We start from the raw sequence: 19,548 nt of genomic DNA on the forward strand, positions 1-19,548 counted from the left end.
CGAGTTTACTGTGACAGGTAATCGAAGGAATGGCATTCGTATCTACACGTATAATGCAATTTTACGCTCAGCCTTCTAACTAAATTCGACTCCGGCGCAGTTGGTGATCAGTAGTCGCTTCTAAGTGTCGTGTTCAAGCAAAATGATAAGGTAGGATTTACATACGTACTATTTACGTTTTTCAAAACTGGTTAGACAAGTTGCATGTATGCATTAAGTTGCTTTGATAGCTTATTTCGTGGTACATATTTACTGTCTAATTTGCATATTTTCCTTTAAGTTATATAATATCTGTAGAGTAGGTATATACCGTACTGTTATATCGTTTCTTTGAAAAATTAAAGGAGGTCAACGGCTTGAACCATTTGCAAAATTTGGCCATCCCACCTTGCCCTACTTACCTTTTGACCGCTCGATCGATTTGTCGCTGAGATCGAAATTGGTAATGTAATTTGTACATGCGTAGGTGCCGATCGCTTATGCTCACTTAATCCTAAGTCTTACGAATAAAGAAATGGCTATTTTTAAAAACCCTATAATAAATTAATAAGTAATGTGATAAAAGTGGTAGTAGCTTAAGAAGTTAGGAACAGAAACACCAATTAACTTTAGGTAGGAAAAATAAATGTGAATTAATGTTAGCTAACAACAAATAGAACATCAACATCAGAAAATAATAATTTCCATACACAAAATAATCGGCATACATGCAATATAAAGAAGATCGACTCATTTACGTAACGATAGGTTATCCTATTATAACAAAATCTGAACAATGCACAAAATTCTTTGATGTCGCGGACAGCTCTAGTTCAAAGCTAGTAGCACGCGCACCGCTTCGTGCTTTCTACCTTACATCTAGGAATGTTTCTTATTCATTTTTGTGTAAAGATTACCAAATCTAAACTCACAAAACGGGTATAATGGAACTTGAACCGATTTAATAATCAAGTTCAAAGATACATTAAGTTAATTACTTAAACCGCTAATTCTAAGAAATTTGCGTGATGCAAAAAATTTTTGAAACGGCAAATGCAACTTTTAGGCTTTCTCTCTATAGACATGTTTTGTGATTCTAGTACCTAAAGGAACTTTAGTATAAAATATGTGCTATAATCGCTGTAATCATTTATTTGATATCAATCATAATAAAAACAAAATTTATTAAAGATGGATAAGATATTTGTATTGTTTAGTTTCGATATTAAAATGTTGATTGCATTTTGATAGGTCGCTACACGGCACACATTGGTTATATGTAGTTGAGGTTTATTTAAATACGACTCGTCTAAAGAACTCAAAAATAAAGAATCGTATCTAATTAATCTGAATGTTGTTATGAGTGAACTAAGCATAAAATATAAATATTTACGCCACGGTCGTAGGTATTTTTTATTTCTACCGAACTAGCACACTAATGCGCGGTGTGGCAGTTTTGACCGTCGCGGTCGCGTCATCTAGTATGAATGAATTTGCAAAGGTATCGACATTTCTTACCTCGATACGTATTTTGTTTGTATGGGAAAATAAGTTTTTAGTTATTTCTATATTGCTTCTACATTTACGAAAATATGCATATTAAATCTATACCCTAGCATTATAAATATTCTACGTTGTATAAACAAAAATGGTAGGCAATATTGTTTATACAACATTGGTCGCCTGAGTCCAATTATACTTAAGACATTATTTGAATTTGTATAAACATTATTGATTCAAACTTCCAACAAAAACCAAAAATAATAATACATATATAAATAGTAACGATAGTTATTTTTAACTGACTGTAGGTTTAACTCAGTTATTCGATGAGGAACGATATTGTTAACTAATAGATCTACATAAATACGTTAAAGATCTAAGACCAGTATTATTTGATCGTTTCTCTATTGCGACTTGTTAATTGTTCATATCAAATGCATGAAGGACGCGGTAATATTCAGCCAAAATTATAAAAATGTACTGTACCTGTATGTGTACGTATATTGAAAAATCAATAGTAATCAAAATATTATTTTAATAACTAGAGTGCAACTGTTATTGTCTTTATTTGATTTGAGTTTTTGAGTTGAATTTATGGTAAGTATTCGGTTTTACAAATAATTCCTTTTTGTATTTAGTAGAGGAACACTAATTTAAAACTTCAATTTTATATTGTAGATTTTAAAAGAATTTCTTACAACGTGGAGTACTAGAATCTCGTAAACTATAACTAAGTAGGTACGTTTAATGATGAATGAATAAAAAAAAATTAATAGCTAAATTAAAGTGAAATAATTATGTGTAGCAATTATTATATTGGCATTGATGTAATAAAATTTTGTGTCATTGTTACCTTATCAATTTATTTTTTATCGTTTCTATTTCGCTACGTATTTTCAAATTTCTGTCAACTTAAGTAACTTTATCGTTTGAATAAATAATTTATAAATAGGTTTAAAACTGATGTACAGGAAGTAAACCAAAGAATAGTAATGAAATAATAAATTGCTTCACAGGAAATGCAAGTTAAGAGTTTGGTCGCAATGGTTCTCTAGCCTAAAGTCTTCTACTGTTTCTCATAAATATTCTAAAAAACATATTGTTAGATATGAAGGCTTTTATTATGTTAAATGTTACTCATATAACAACGTGTGTAAATAATTATTGCCTAATTTAGATGCTGTTTACCACCATTATTGCCAAAGAGAAAATCCAATCACTTTTGACACTGTAACTCTTATATATATTGTACGGGTAGGATCAAAGCTTCAAGGTGGGATTGTTTCCAAGCTATCGGGTAGGCTCACCACGATAATTAAGGGCTTGAAGGAATCTTCGTCTTGAGAGGAAGCGATAAATAAGACAAAGCAATATTCAAATCTGATTTATTCTTATAAAACAACATCTTAAATACTACTTACAGCAGTTGGTCAATGTTCAAATGAAATCTAAACAGATAGATTATTTTATCGCTGATAACGAGAGATGTCTATATTACGACAAAATATAGATTAGGATTATTATCAACAGGAAATATATTGTTAGTGTTTGTCGCTAACTGTTTTAAACCCAAAGCTATTTCTAATAGTTTATGCAATACCAATCGATCTCATAATATATCTTTATATATATAATTCTTCTGTGAGTGTGTATGTCACTGAACTTCTCTCAAACGACTGGACGGATTTTGATGAAATTTTTTGTGTGTGTTCAAGGGGATCTGGGAATGGTTTAGATTCACAAATCAGCCCGCCAGATGGCGCTGCAGTCGGTACTTTCATACTTTGCTTTACTAATCGCTTGAAATATCATGCAGGACAACGTCTGTCGGGTCCACTAGTTTATATATATATATTTGAAAGCATTCTGAACTACTGTACAGAATGTCATCTGGCTACATCAGAGTGCGATATTCGGAATCCTACTGTCTACAGTCTACACGGACATTACACCATTCGCACACTATGAGGGGGCTGTCCATTAATCACGTGAGGTTCGAAAGGGGGAAAAAATTCTTTGTAGGTAGTAAAAAACACAAGTGATTTTTGGTGGGGGGTAGTGGGGTAGTCTCAAACCTCACCATGGGGGAGGGAGGGGTAATTTTTTTTTTAAAATCATCACGTGATTAATGGACAGCCCCTAGACATAGGTATTTAGGCCTATTTTTACGAATAAGAAATTCCTTTGATGCGTCTTTTCATTTAATAAAAAAGTTAAAATGACTCAAGAACTTGTTCACTTCCCTTGTCGTCTTCATTTTGTAGAATTAAACGTTTACAATACACGAGCATGTTTGATTTATATCTCCAATAGCAAGTTGTTGAGAACATTCTTAAGGCAATGTGTTTAACAATTATCACAATCATTATACTCAGGGCCGCGCCGCCCTTGTGTGAAGTGTGCGACGCAACAGACGCCAAGACAATAGGGGCGCCTCCACCGGAAAAAAATTCGTTACAGTAACACAACAACATATTCTTTGTAGTGGAGAATCGTAAATAGAGTAAGAAGTAAAAAATAAATAGGTACAATAGGCGCAAATTTAAATAACAAAACATAGGTAAAGGTATTTGTCTCCTAATATAATATTATTGCGTTTGTGGTTCAATTTTACTTCGTTTGTCAGTTTTTAATGTGAGATGATGCCGCCGAAGCTACGTCCGTTCCTCTCCCTGAATGAGCAAGCGGAAGGGAACTGGTTTTACCTAATCCTTAGGAAAATATAAGTAAAGTGTATAAAACTGGAGAACATTTTATTTGGTCAAAATGAACAAATAATAAATAAAATACGTCGAAACATGAAGATTCGTAAAAAAAGAGGCGCTTCATAGGTTGCAGAGGCCTCCTCCAACTTTTTCCACCTTATTTTATTTTATGCCGTCATCATTCAATTTTTGCCAGCTACTCTTAAATTTCGTCGTCCCATCGCTCTTTCGGTCTGCCCTTTTGGGTTAGTCCATGCGGTTACCTTGGTTATACTAAAGTTATACTTACAACCTCTGTACATACGGCATACATCTGAGTCAGATTTTTTAATTATTTTATAGTTGTTATTCCGTCCCCGGTGAAGGCGGTTTTTTACCCTAATCTGATATGTTACCACTAGGCGAGCACACCTTATATCTTATAGGTAAATGAAAAAAAAAACCCGTCACACGTCACGATACTTAGCTAAATTCATTGTTATCTTGCGTGTATTTTAACGTCGCCAGTCAAACCCACTCGACCGTGTAATAACGAAATAATACACTCGTTGTTCTTAAGCATATTTAGAATACTGATTACTACTTTAACACTTATTTCACACATGAAAAATGTGTTTCTATTTTAATTTCTATGCGAATAATAATACAAATAAATTAGGAAATAATTAATAATAAATGACGGATGTATAAAGACGTAAATTATACATTAGTAGATACTTTATTTATCTTCTATTAATAATTATCAAAGCTAGTGAAAATGCGAGTGCATTCGAGTAATTGCATTTTTCTATCTATGTACGCAATTGTATAATAGTATACCTATAGGAAACCAGAACGTCTATCGTCATACGTCTACTTGCCTATAAAGAACAATATTTTTGAATTTATCCTTACGAGTTTAAAAGGAAAAACATATCGTCATATCATCTTAATTATATTAATGATGTTTTATATGTTATAAATACATACTATTTATATAAGTTGTATTTGTACTTTTAACTAACTATCCCAGCCTACTACTAGTTTATTACGGTTGTTGTAGATATGTTCAAATATATGTTAAATGAAACCACTTTGTTTGAAGCAAAAGTGACTTTCATCGTTTAAAATATGAGCTTATACCTAACATAAAATTAGGGGTAGTAGGGTTGCGTCGCTAACAAAAACTAACTTGGCTTATCTAAGTGTTCATAAATCTTAGCGACACTTCAATACTTGCAGTCGACCTTTTTGGACATTATCGGATACAAGAATGTTGTATTACAATTTATGAGCAGAAAAAATTAAAAGGTTCATATGCGATTCAAGTGTGCGATGATTGTTTACATTTTGTTTGCGCTTCTAATTACATAGTACAAATTGGGTTAAGCCGGTTAATAAACAGAATACAACTAAGTAAGTATTAAATCACCCCTTAATCATTAATTACATTGCTAAAAATAAAAATAGGCAAATATAATGTGCGTTTATTGGAAACTATTCAGGCCCAATCTGATGTCTAGCACGAAATAATCATGCAAAAGTTTGTTTATACATAAAATACATCGGAATGAGTAATTAAATATAAAACATCAGCATTACATTGAAGATAAAATTTCAAAACAAACACGAAATTATACAATAATAATTGGTCTGATAAACTTTGATTACAAACCATAAAATTATATTAATGTACCTACGACCAAACATGAGTAAGTAACTTAAGTACGTCTCAAGTCGGATGGAGGATTCTGTTATCTATACTAATATAAAGCTTAGAGTTTATTTTCGCCAACTAGATCAATTGAAAAATTTGACATGAATTTGCCATTTAAAGATCAGCTTTATAACATCAACATAATGAGCGGAACATCAATAAAAAAAATTACCTTATTAAGATCATTCGGTGGGTGCACTGCGTAAACGATTAGTCTATGCAAAATCAAAAGCATTTCAAAGTTGGTTCACAATGGTTATATAATTTATTCTAAAACCGTTTTTTTTTAATAAAGCTAATATTCTATTTAATATGTTTTCATCACAAGTAAATAAATTTCGAACAGAGTTGTCCTTTATTATAGCTATAGTTCAATAATATTTGATTTCTATAAGAATATCTTTGGAGATAGTTGGAGTTAGTATAAATAACTTCGTAACCAAGTTAAAATAATCTGGAGATCGTTTTTTTTTATTTCACTTGCAGAATGAGTAGGTTTTACCAAAAAATATATAGTTTTGGAAATATTATTATTGAAATAGTTATTTAAAGGTTTCTATAGTTTCAGGACCTATTTTCTTATCTCGAGTATGATATATTTGAGAATGTATTTTTAGAAATATTTGATCCATTCTTTTCTGCTTAAATAAAGAAATCTTTAATTTGTTGAAAGTCTATACGCGGAGAAAGTGTTTAATATAAAAATGTATGTTTATTGCCTGTTGTAATTTAATTGAAATATTGACACGTGCCTGATTATATTATAATAATATATAAGGCTTTTATATAATATTTTTATCTCATTATATGCTAAATCATATCATAAAGTTTTATTACTATTAGGTATTATTTATGTGAAAGTATACTTATAAATAAGCTTACAACAAATAAGACGAAAAATATTATATATATTTATTATTTAAACAATTTATCTTGTAATACTTTTTAATTAGCTGATAATTGCAGAGTATTATACCTAAATTTTAAGATTTTAGATTGTAAAAGCTACACCGGCCAATACATCTCACTGAGTGTAGAAAGTTTTAGGAGTTGTATGTATGGATGGGATTGAATTATTGGACGTCACGGCACAAAACAAATTTCCACCTCTATATCTCATTTAGGTACGTTGCAGCATCATAGGAACCAACTGTCCATCAAAGTATATCCAAACTAATGTAACTTAGCGTCCTTCAAGAATACAGCGACTAATCGTCAGTTTTATAGCAGTTGCATAGCTGTAACTCCCTTAAAGCACTGTAATAGTAATAATGAGCAGTGTGAGGTAACAATACATAGCTTTTTTTCATACAAATTCTGTAAGTAAAAGCGTCCCCGAACCAACCCAGTCCGACCAAGGAACCCTATACAGACTGTTCCAGAAAAAACGTTACCGACCTAATGACTTGCAACTCATTTGTCTATCCTCAATTAAACCTCTTTTGGTCTTCGTATTTTAATAAAACAAATGTCAAATCTGTCAGCTAATTCAGGTCAAGACGTTTGAAATGGCGTATGCCATGTAAACAATATTTTTTAGTTTTATTATATCTACAGTTATTATAAATTTATTTGTGCTAGTATAAAATCATTTACAGTTACAAGACGTACTGTATTACAATATTATGTTCGGTTAAGTGTTAAACAAAACCGTCATTTAATAAAGGTAATAATTTACAAATGAATCTATGTACGTAGGTACTTCACGATTAGCTATCTTTAATATATGTATTGATATAACCATTGGTTTTAAACCCGTGGTAAGTCGAAGTTTACTTCTCTGTTAGAATCATCTTCACATTATGTCCGTACTACACAATACACAATCACTATCCGTACACTCACACACACATACACCCACAAATGCACATACGCACACACGCACACACACATAAACTAGACTTTTGTTTTTGTTAACATTTTTCTACTTTTTTAATATACATATATATATTCATTTTTTTTATTATAAATTATTTATTGTTCGTTTTTAAAAGTTGTATTAGCAATACTTTTTGCCACTATGTCCAAGAGGGACTGGTGACTTGTAATAACAGGTTTTCCCAACCTTTTTCAAGCACCAGTCTCTCACAATAATAGATAGTAATAAGTTTATTGTCAAAAACGAAAGATGGTGAAATACCTGTATCATAAACTCGTACAATGCAATATTAGATGCAAAATGAACTTTATTATTTAATAAGCTTAATTAAGACACTTATTTAATCTCATACTCTTTGTTTAATGCAAATAAATATATTTTTATTATTTTATTATTATTACCTAAATGTTGATTTATCCATTTTAATTGTAATATTTACTTAATTTAAGTCCTTACTTCATAGGTATGAAGGACTAGTAAGGACTTAAATTAAATTGTAACTAGTAGGTACTAGTTACAATTTATAGGAAAACTTATAGTTAAACAAAATCTAAATGGTACGTGTTCAGGTCGCGTTGGTGTCTAGTAGGCAGTGTGTTCGCGGCGCTGGTGGTGGGCGCGCTGGTGGCGGTGCTGGTGCTGCAACCGTGGTCCGGCCCTGACCACCCGCGCTACCCACGGGCCGTCGTCGCTGCCAATGGCATTGAGTGCGCTGCTATAGGCCGGTACGTATCTTAGTACTTAGAAGAACGACACGACCAATTAAATTAAATTTCCAAAAATCTTATGAAATAATTACCTAACACCAGTTACATTAACTGGCATCCGACATAAGAAACAGAGATATATTCAGAGATGATACTAAATTTAAAAAAAAATGTTTTTAGGAGCATATTGGAAAGAAATGGTACAGCGGTGGATGCTGCTATTGCGACGTTATTCTGTGAGGGCCTAGGTTGTTCGCAATGTATGGGTCTCGGCGGGGGCTTCTTGGCCACCGTCTACGACGCACCTACGGGGAGAGTCCGAGTGCTGAACGCCAGGGAGAGAGCTCCAGCGGCAACGTATTCAGACATGTTCGCGAACGCATCTTCCCAAGTAGGTGGTCGCGCGATCGCCGTGCCAGGCGAATTGAAAGGCTACGGCGCGCTCTACCGAGAATACGGCCGATTGCCCTGGAAGGAGCTGGTCAAGCCGGCAGCAGACCTCGCCCGGAACGGACACCGCGTGAGCGAATATATGGGCCGCGTACTCAAGTCTTACAGCGATCGGATTCTCGCCGAACCGTCTTTCAGGTGAGATATTACATTAAATATTAAATTCTTGCAAGAAATAAATGAATTTAATCTAATTCTTGAAACTCCTACTCATAAAACTAAATTCTAGCACTCCTCCTTTACTGTGCAAAGTATCCTGCTATAGAATTCCCTACCAATTGATATTAGACGAGCTCAGTCTTTAAATTTATTTAAAAAGCTTCTTTTTGATAATTTTCTTTCTGCCTCGTAATTAGCACTGATTATAATTATTGTGACTCAGTTAACCTTTTGATTGACTTTTAAATTGTTGTTTATACATATTTTTATTTACTTTTATTGTTATTTCTTCTTTAGCTTTTACTTTATTTTATTTTAGTTATAGTTACGTGTTATTTTGAGTTTTTTTTGTTAATTATTTTTGCATTTCTTGTACTGTACCCTCTGTAGGTGTTTCTTTTTCATTGTTCCACATAACGGTTGCCTGGAAGAAATCGCTTGTTAGCGATAAGGCCGCCCGTTGCCTTATAACTTTTTTAACCTGCTTTTTTATGTGTATGTTTTTGAATAAGGATAAATTGAAAAACAATGCACTCATACTGCCTTATTATAGAACAAGGTCTTTTTATTTAAACAAACTAAGAGTTTATACTAATGGTACCGCTTACATTATATCACTTAATATATATACTTTCATGTTCTTATGTAGCGAAGTATACGTGAACCCAGCAACCGGGGAGGTGTGGAAAGAGGGGGATACAATCCGCGAACCGACCCTCGCGCGTACCCTCGATATAATCGCGGAGGAGGGCCCGGAGGCGATACACAACGGCTCTCTCACGGCAGCTCTCGTGAGAGATATAGAGAATTTTGGAGGCATCATAACAGAAGACGACTTCAGGAATTACAGGTAACTTGTAACACGTATTTACACAAAATTTAAAGTTTATTTCTAACTGTATTGTACGTGCTCGTGGTTTAATATTTAGCTTTGTATAGCCTAATTAGGTTAACCGCCTTTGCCATAATATTAAACATAACCGTATATCGTGTATAGTATTATTGGAAATATATATACAGAAGGTGTAGCCAACGTAAACCAAGAGAACGTGTCCAAAATAAACTATATTCCGTTAGTCACGTGACTGTTTTTAAAACCAATTCTGGTTTTCGCAACAACTTTCGCAAATGCCCTACTTATCTTGAGACACATTAGCAGATTACGATGTTCCAGGAAGTTCGCTTTGTTGAAATTTCTATTATATCAGATAAACGGATGGAAATCTATGCTAAGGTATTTATGGCCTTACTTGAGCATATCTCTATCTATCATTATTTCATATAGGTAAATATCGTTTACTTGTTTAGGAATTCGTTTGCAGTATAATTGTTTTTTTTACTAAGTACACCAAATTCTTCTAAAATTATAAAAAGAAAATAACTGAAACTACTCATAGTTAGTTGAGCCTAGATAGAACTAACATCTGTCATCTTCATATTCTAATTTGCTTTACAGAACAGAATGGCAGGAGCCAATCATGGTGCGCGTATCACCAGAGCACACTTTGTACTCAGTGCCCCTGCCAGGTTCCGGGTCAGTACTGGCCTTTATCTTGAATATGCTTCGAGAGTGGGTCGGTACGGGATCAGACGCGCCAGTCGACAGTAACCTTTATTGGCATCGTATTGTGGAGACCTTCAAGTTCGCCTACGCGCGCCGAACCGGCCTGGGAGATCCTAGCCGTACCAATCTACCGTTTAGCATCGCTGAGGTAAGTGATCTTTACCACCTTTACGTTGGTTTTACTAAAACGGCGTCGTGGAATGCAGCCAAGATCTCTGTCAGGAAGAAGTCTCTATTGGAAGTGACACAGTAAGACTGGGTTCACACGGCATTATCCTGCACGGTTTCTTTGTATTCGTTTTTTTAACGTACTTTCACACATCATCAAAGCATCTTAGTTATATTAATAAAATATACATGGCTTAAGATCTAATTCTTTCATCCGATCATCTCATAATTTCATCCTAAAATTTATCGTATAAAAATAAAATAATTTTTAATTATTATCTACTGTTCAGTTACGTAGATTATTGTCAATAGTGATAAAAGTTAAAATTGGATTTAGTTTTGTATGCACAAAGCCTTATCTATATAGATTTCCTTCACATCAAACGACACGAAGTCTCGTATTTAAAGTAATTACTGATAGTGATAACATTGATTAACTACGACGTATTTAACATGTTTTATTGCATACATGATATATCAAATGTTGTTAGTGAACTTTATGCTTTAATAACCAGAAGAATTTATAAGGCTTTACTGGGCTGAATGATTAGCAAAACTAAGCTACAACAAACATTCAAATACAGTTATATTTTTGAAGAGGTTGTTCAGGATATAACAAATATTAGACATTTTTTTTTTAACATTAAGAAAGCCTAAGATTGCTGAAATTGCTCATTTGTTCATATGACATATATTTGCTTTCGTGTTTGCGTCTTTATTAAAGTTGTCACCAGCTTTGAGTGTGTAAAAGTATAGAACTGAATTTGGTTATAATATAGTTGGGGATCATAGCGCCGTTCAAGTAGCACGGGAATTTTAAAGAATCGGCCCAATCGGCAATTTTTTTTTTAAATACTATTTTGTGGATTATGTTCAGGAATTGAAAAATTGAAAACAAAAATCTGTAAATACATATTTTGAATAAATTATAGAAAATAATGAGTTTTGCCAAAGCGTGACATCATGTAACATACTTACTATTATGAACGAAATATAAATTTATATTAACATAACATTTGCATAAAGTATCAACTTAAGTACACATAGGTTAATGATAAATTATTATTGATTTTCTGTAGCTGTTGAATTGCGCTCTAAACTTACAGAGGTTTTGATATATAGATATAATGAAAATACGTGGTTCCAAATTGTATTGAAATCTAAAATGGCCACAATCATTCTCTCTACCTTTATTTTTGTTATCGTCTTTCCAGGCCTACGTAAGAATATATTAGTGCCTTATCAATAATATAATAACAGTTGAGGATTAGACATATTTACGTTATATGAATCATCGATTTAAATTCAATGTCTTAAGCCATTTCCGTATCTGCATATAGAGAGAAAATTAAAAAAAATGAGTTGAATCGATTATATTTTGTTTCAGTTGGAACGCAATTTGTCTACGCCTGAATGGGCAGTAGAGCACAGAGCTAAAGTAGACGACACTCGCACATTTTCAGATTGGAGATACTATGGTGCTATGTTCGAAGGCGCCGACGACCACGGCACGGCGCATATTATTGTTGTCGCACCAGATGGTAGTGCCGTATCTGCTACAAGTACTATTAACTATATGTAAGGAAAATTAATTTAAATTTGCTCTATGGAGCATCGATGGCGATCTTGGTTTATTCTACGTTTTTCAGTGACGTCCCATAATACTATTTCTATTTATAGGATTATTTTAATTCATTAAAAAAGAATGATCTGAAACAACCTGGAGCCTGACATTAAATAGTTTTAACTTTCACTATTAAATCTAATTGTGGTTAGAGCGACGCAGCTTTACTCCAATGACAAAAGGATTAGTTATTATGCAATATTTACAAATATTAATTAAGCAGAATATAAAAATATTTTTCCAGATAAGATAGTCTGCTTAATAAAATAATTATAATAACTATATCATAAAGATTATAAAAATTAGTACGTATTTACGTTAGGTTGCTGAAATTCCGCTTGTTCATGATTAAATAGGTGTTTCGTGACTGCGTCGTTATTAAAATTGTCAAACTTGTCTTTAGAGTGTGTAAATTATAGAACTGAAATTTTGTTATATAGTTGGGGCTCACAGCGCCGTTCTAGAAGCACAGGAATCATATTAAATAATGAAATGGATGACTTCGCTATTCCCAATCGGGAATCAGTATACGGCATGCCTCCCTCCCCTGCTAACATTATTAGCCCGGGTAAACAACCGCTCAGCTCTATGGCACCGAGTATTATACTACGTAATAATGACACGGTGGACTTGATACTTGGTGGTGCCGGTGGAACGAAGATCACCACTCAAGTTGCATTGGTAACAATTTATATCTTTACTGTGACGACTCACAACACAAATTTACATACATATAATAATTATAAAAATCGAAGATTTATATTGGTAACAAATACATGAAAATATAAATGTAAAGCTATCCTGCAATTCAATTCCCCTGCTTAGCGCTGAGCCGCACTACTCTACCGTCATATTTTAACTAGTAGGGAGGGTAGGTATTCAAGTTCTGCATCACAACAATTAGCCCATACGTGTGCACATTTAGAATGTTACAAAATCTCAGGCGCAAGTATTAATTTGTACAATTACAGCATTGTTAAATATTTATTATGTTTGCTTGCAATTATAAAGACTTTAAATAAAATAAAAACTACTACCGATTTCCAAAATTCTTTTACTATTACATTGCTACATTATTCCAAAATATTAAAAAAATAAAGGCCGTTTGTAATTAATGTTTGTGGCGTCATACATTGTGCATTAAATTAAGTAAGTATGTTTTTTTTTCAGCTAACAATGCATACGCTTCTCGAAGACAGTGAATTGACCGAGGTCATGAAGAGGCCGCGTCTACATCACCAACTCATTCCCATGGAAATAGAGTATGAAGAAAAGTTCGACCCAGTAAGTTCTTTTTAACTAAGTGTTGACGTGGTACAATTAGCTTAAATGAAACTCCTGACCACGATTGCTAAAAAGCACTCAAAAATAAGTTTAGTGCTATTACAGTGGAATTTCTATAACTCGAACCTCGTTAAGCCGAAATTCTCAATAAGTCGAAAAAATTTGCCATTCCCTTCCGTTAAACCCGGAATTACGCGGTATCTCGAATTATTTAGACTTTGTAACTCGAATAAAATGTTATTTCCCTACGCGAAATATTGATAATACAATATACATACTTATACTCTATGACTCGGGGAGGAGTTAGTAAAATATAATGACGTCTTACTTGGAATTCTCCGAAATAATAGCAATAAAATTCAAAATGAATGTTCGGGTTCGGTGCTTCTAATCTATTGTTATTGTCTTGTACACGTGCAGTGAATGAATACATTTATAACACTTTCTAAGTAAATCAGAAGAAGATAATGGATTATTTGTAGTGTACAGTTTACTTCATTAATCTCAATAAAAAATACAGTCATTCGTTTTAAAAATATATACTACGAATTGTTATTCAAATTCGACTCAACAAATCGCACTTAGAAATCGCGTGTAAGTCGAAATTTCAGCAGTTAAATCATATGTATCCCGAAGTTCTTGTTAAGTCGAAAACTCGTTGACTCGTTCTTTGCATTTCCCTTGACAGAGATTTCACTGTAATTTGTTTTTATGTGGGATATATTCAGTTCGGTGGCGGTTGTTGGAGGGATGTCCAAATAAATGAAACACTTTGTTCGAAGCTATTATTATATAATAACTAACATAAAAATAGGATTGAATGAAGTATGAAAGTTATGGTTGCCTTGTTTCCTTGCATGTTGTTGGTTGCGGCGCTGGACTAACAAAAACCTTAATTAGCTTTTTTTTTCGGTTCATAAAATTGTGTGACACATCTGTTACCTATACGAATATAAGTGAAGTTTCTTATTTTACATTCTTGGCAGCGGTAATGTTATGTAATAATTGATGGATGACTTAAGAGGTTATTTATTATTATTATTATTATTTTTTTAATGCCATGATAGTGGTACAAAATAAAATAAAAACAACAACAAGAAAAGTCCGCACAACGTCCTGTTGATTTAGAATACAAGTAGAAGTTAAGCTTTTCTTTTATATTATTCTATTTTTAGGCAGTGATTGCTTCTTTACGTGCCCGCGGTCACGTGACCACCAGCCGTGGCCCAACGGCGGGTTTCGCGGCTATGGTGGCGGCTATGAGAGATAGCGGCGACTATTTTGTACCGCAGACTGATAGCAGACGAATAGGCAGTGTGGACGGATTTTAGAAATAATTTACCATTTCAATGTGACTAGAACAAGAAATTTTGATACAAGCATTTATCTTCTTTTTAAGCAGGATTATTAACCATATTAATGAAATCATCATGTGTACTTTACTTTGATTATCCCATTTGTAATGGGATCATTAATTTTGATTCACTTTAACTTCTGTCTTAAACTTCAGAGCGTTATTCCTAATCAAACAAATTACAAGTACACATTGTAATGTTTCGGTAACTTATCTTTTTAACATTTTCATAAAGCGGCCGATTTTTATGTTAAGTCGTGAATAATTATAAATAAATAATAGTTATACTTTTTAAGCCTGCGAATTTTGAGTAGTTCCTATATAATGCTGATTATTTTTTTGTATAGTAGAACTTTTAAAGTACAGATAAATTATTGTAAATATATGCAAGTGTACTTAACAACGTTTTTGTATCTACTTCTCTAGTTTATACAACAATGGAAATTGTATTCTTTATCTATAATATATTTTTGAATTTTGTATTTTTGATCAAAATAATTGTTAACTGAATGATTATATTGTGTAAATAATTATGATAAATGACTACGTTAGCAAATGTTAGCAATGTGATGTTAAGTTTTGAATAAAAATTTGTTGTAACTATTTTTTATTTTATTTAGAGCGTATGGAAGTTTCAGTTGTCATTTATATGTTTAGAAGTTCTTTGGCAATATTTTGATCCCATTTTTGTAAATGACCCATACAATTGATACTAGAAATAAAGATAAAAACAACGGATATAATAAAAGCAACACAAATCGCTAAGCATTCATTTTACAGTATATAATGAAAGTAAAGCTTTTCAAATGAGAAAAATAACAAAAACAAATTGATACATAATATAAAAATTAGGTCATAGGTCTACCGGAATCTCATGGTATAAAACAAATACATTTTCAAATGGCAATGTCTGCTGAGACCACTATACGGCGAATCGTAGCTGAGGGCACATCGAATGATGGTGTGTTTTCCACGCCTGGTAAAAAAGGAAGGGGGTAGAAGAAAATCAACTTGGACAGTCATTTTACAGTTGATAAGGAATAATGTAAATAAATTCTATACAGTTTCAAACTGCATAGAATACGAAACAGTAATGAAACCGTTACAAATTCTTCGACAAGATTTTTTTTTGATTGATTTCAACGGAGAAAGAGAATCTCTGAGGTTGGAAAAATATTAAGTAATGAGTTCCCTGAAGATCAAGAAATGCAAGTGGAGTTCTTGGAATCGTTTTCTAATTCGGAATGAGGTTTTAAGTTATTTATATATCTATCTATAAGCAAATGCGAGTTGCTTTGCAAACAAGCAGCTTTATTAAATAAATATTAAACATTATATTTTATTTAATATTTTAAGTCATTTGATCGGATGTTGGAACTATCTAATTTATACTCGGCATCCGACCAATGTGGTCTTGAGGAAACTCTAGAAACAATAAAGTCACGATGGAATTTAATTTTTAAAACCTTTATCGAATTGGATGCTGATTTTGTAGGCTCCAACTCTGAGTATCAGAATAAATATTACGACCAGAAAGCTATATATAGGCGTCAAAAGAGAGGAATAAATCTCAAATTTCGGTCCATCACCCCGCATGAGAAATTAAATCCTCGTATAGAAATACCTATATATAACGGTAGTTTTGAAAAATGGGTTTCATTCCGGGACTTATTTGAACAAGCTATCAACAAAAATTCAACCCTTTCTAACGCAGAAACAATTGAATATTTAAAATCAAAATTAAGAGAGGAACCCGAGAGGCTCACACATCAATTACAAGTTAGCAATGAAAATTATGACGCATGTTGGAGAATTATCACAAAAACATATATCTAAATCTATGTCAATAGTTCTAGTGTCAATAATCTAAATAGTTTTATGCAGCTTCCAAGGATTGATAAAAGCATAAAGGACAACCTGGAACAAATTAAAAAACTTCACGATGTCACTTTGGAATGCTTGAATGGGCTCAAAATTTTGGGGATGTGCGAAGAGCATTGGGTCACCATTATAATTCATATTCTGTCTCAAAAACTAGATTATGACACCTATCAAGCATACATTGCTTCAAGTATCCCAAAGGGTTACCGGTGCTTAAATATTTAATTGATTTCCTGGAAAAAAACATTTACTGCCTTGGAATCAACAAACAATCGACCTCAGCAGAATTTTGTCTACCTCGACCTAATAATAAGCCAATCAACAATAAATTCGTGTCATCGCAAGTAAGTAATCGAGGTCATGAAAATATAGCTAAAAACACGTACTGTAAATTATGCAAATCACCTAATCATGTCACGTTTAATTGTAAATCTTTTTTTAGCAAGGAATTATAAACAAAGGCTTGATACAGTTTTAAGATTAAAGATCTGTACTAATTGTTTATGTAACCACGATATCAAGGATTGTGTTTCACCGAGTAGATGCACAGTTTGTTATCAGAAGCATAATACAAGGTTATATAATGCATTAAATAATTCGACTTCGCCTAATCGTCCATCAAGTAAGTTTCAATATAAAAATAATTATTATTCGAGACACGACATCTAAAGATTTTTCAGAAGTCCTCTTAGCTATAGCAAAAATAAAAGTTTTAGGGGTTAATGGAAATAATTACATCATGCGCGCTCTTATTGACCAGGGGCCTTAGTCAAGATGCCTTAATAGTAGTGTATGTAGAAAGTCGATAACTTAATTTGTATGGAAATGACAGTTCGTGTCGAAAAGTTTTTATACAAATTTAGTTTTTGACGTTCTACATACACTACTGTTAAGGCATCTTGACTAAGCCACCAGGGGTCTCAAATATCAATAATTAGCAAAAAGGCAGCACAGTTGTTAAAACTAAACAGGGAAGGCTGTAATGGTGTTGTTTCAAGAGTGGGGGGAAACACGACGGATCAAGGGTCAGCTTACATTGACCTGTTCTTCTATGCACACTAACTATACATTACAAACAAGAGTTTATATTGTGAATAATTTAGTGCATAAATTACCTAAAAACTCCTTTGATATACCGTTATGGCCGTATATTAAAGATATCGAATTGGCAGATCCCGAATTTAACAGAAGCAGAAAAATAGATATATTTCGTTGGGGCCGATGTCTTCTCTCAAATTATGATGGGTGGAATATTCAGAGGAGAAAATCTCTCGAGTCGACGACGGCTGCCGTCGGCGTCGTGCCGCTCGTGTATTTAAGCCCAAAGTGAGCAAAATGTACAGCCTTGGCTCGTACAGTATGATTGAAATTATTTATAATAAATAAAGTAATTTACAATGTGTAAGAACAGTCTTCATAAAAATAACTAATATACTTTGCGTTCATTAATACTAAAAACATAAATAAAAATTAAACAGTATCAAGATTATTTAATTCAGTATTGCCCACAACTAATTTTTATTTCCCTATTTGCCAGAAGATTCCGTTACATCTATATCTAATTATTGACAGAAACGAGTAGAAAGCGCGTCAATTTATTTATCTATAATATAAAAATGAATCGCAAAATGTGTTGGTAAGCACATAACTCAACAATGCCTAGACCAATTTGGCCAATTCTTTTTTTATAATATTCCTTGAAGTACGAGGATGGTTCTAACTGTCGCCGCACACGGGCCACATGCCACAGCCACAAACGCCGCCACGAGAAGCTAGAAGCGGCTACAAAGGTAGCTGAAGCGCGCGACAGCTACTTGTGGCCGGTGGTCGACACTTGCGGTCGGTGGCTGCTACTATTTTTAACCCTTGCCTGCAGTATCATAATGGACTCTGACGAAGAAGGTTTAATTGCGCTACTTTTGATAAAAAGACGTCGTCGTAGAAGACGAAACCTTAGTTATTGGATACACAGAAAGACATTAAATATCCCCTCACCACGACAGGTCGGTAATCGACAACCATTGAACTATACATGATGAAGCATTTGGCCTCAGTGAAAATATGATGAGGCCATATTCTGGAAATTATTTGGAAAATTAAAAATAAAACTATCACTTTTTGAATCCCACATCGCAGGACGGGATTGTATCTCTGATATAAATAATTCTATATCCATATTTATCTACCTATATGAAACACAGACTACGTGCGTGCGTTACCGTCGACTTCAGGTTAACTGAGGTAAGGGAGAGAGGGGCGCGGAATCGCGCGAGTGGTGTGTGGCGGCTTTTTGTGTCGGCGTTTAGTGACCGGTGCGAGCCACAAGAAGCAAGCTGCGACGATTTGTAGCGTGTGGCCGCCACCGGCGCCACCGTGTGCGGCGAGTCCATATAAAATGTATGAAAATTACAGGAAATATGCCAGTGGCGGCGTTTTGTGGTTGTGGCCGGTGGCCCATGTGCGGGGACCCTTACGGAGAGAAAAATTTGAAAAAATTGAGTGAAAAAGTCTAAAAACAACAATTTTCTATATTCAGATACAAAATATTCTTAATAATTCTTTAAAGTCAATTTTTACTTTAATACCATATCATAA

General features: G+C 33.4%; 1 protein-coding gene across 1 annotated transcript; it reads left to right on the forward strand.

Annotated features, from left to right (window-relative positions):
* Positions 1 to 8: 8 nt before the first annotated feature.
* LOC125048912 (glutathione hydrolase 1 proenzyme-like) lies at positions 9 to 15,675 on the forward strand. Its single transcript, XM_047647875.1, has 9 exons — positions 9 to 150; positions 8,332 to 8,487; positions 8,650 to 9,057; positions 9,728 to 9,928; positions 10,535 to 10,790; positions 12,198 to 12,388; positions 12,875 to 13,115; positions 13,605 to 13,718; positions 14,894 to 15,675. The coding sequence occupies exons 1-9, from the start codon at positions 143 to 145 to the stop codon at positions 15,047 to 15,049; spliced, it is 1,731 nt and encodes a 576-aa protein (XP_047503831.1). The 5' UTR covers positions 9 to 142; the 3' UTR covers positions 15,050 to 15,675.
* The last annotated feature ends 3,873 nt before the right edge of the window (positions 15,676 to 19,548 follow it).

The sequence above is a fragment of the Pieris napi genome, chromosome 4 (genome assembly GCF_905475465.1).
Source record: "Pieris napi chromosome 4, ilPieNapi1.2, whole genome shotgun sequence".
NCBI lineage: Eukaryota > Metazoa > Arthropoda > Insecta > Lepidoptera > Pieridae > Pieris > Pieris napi.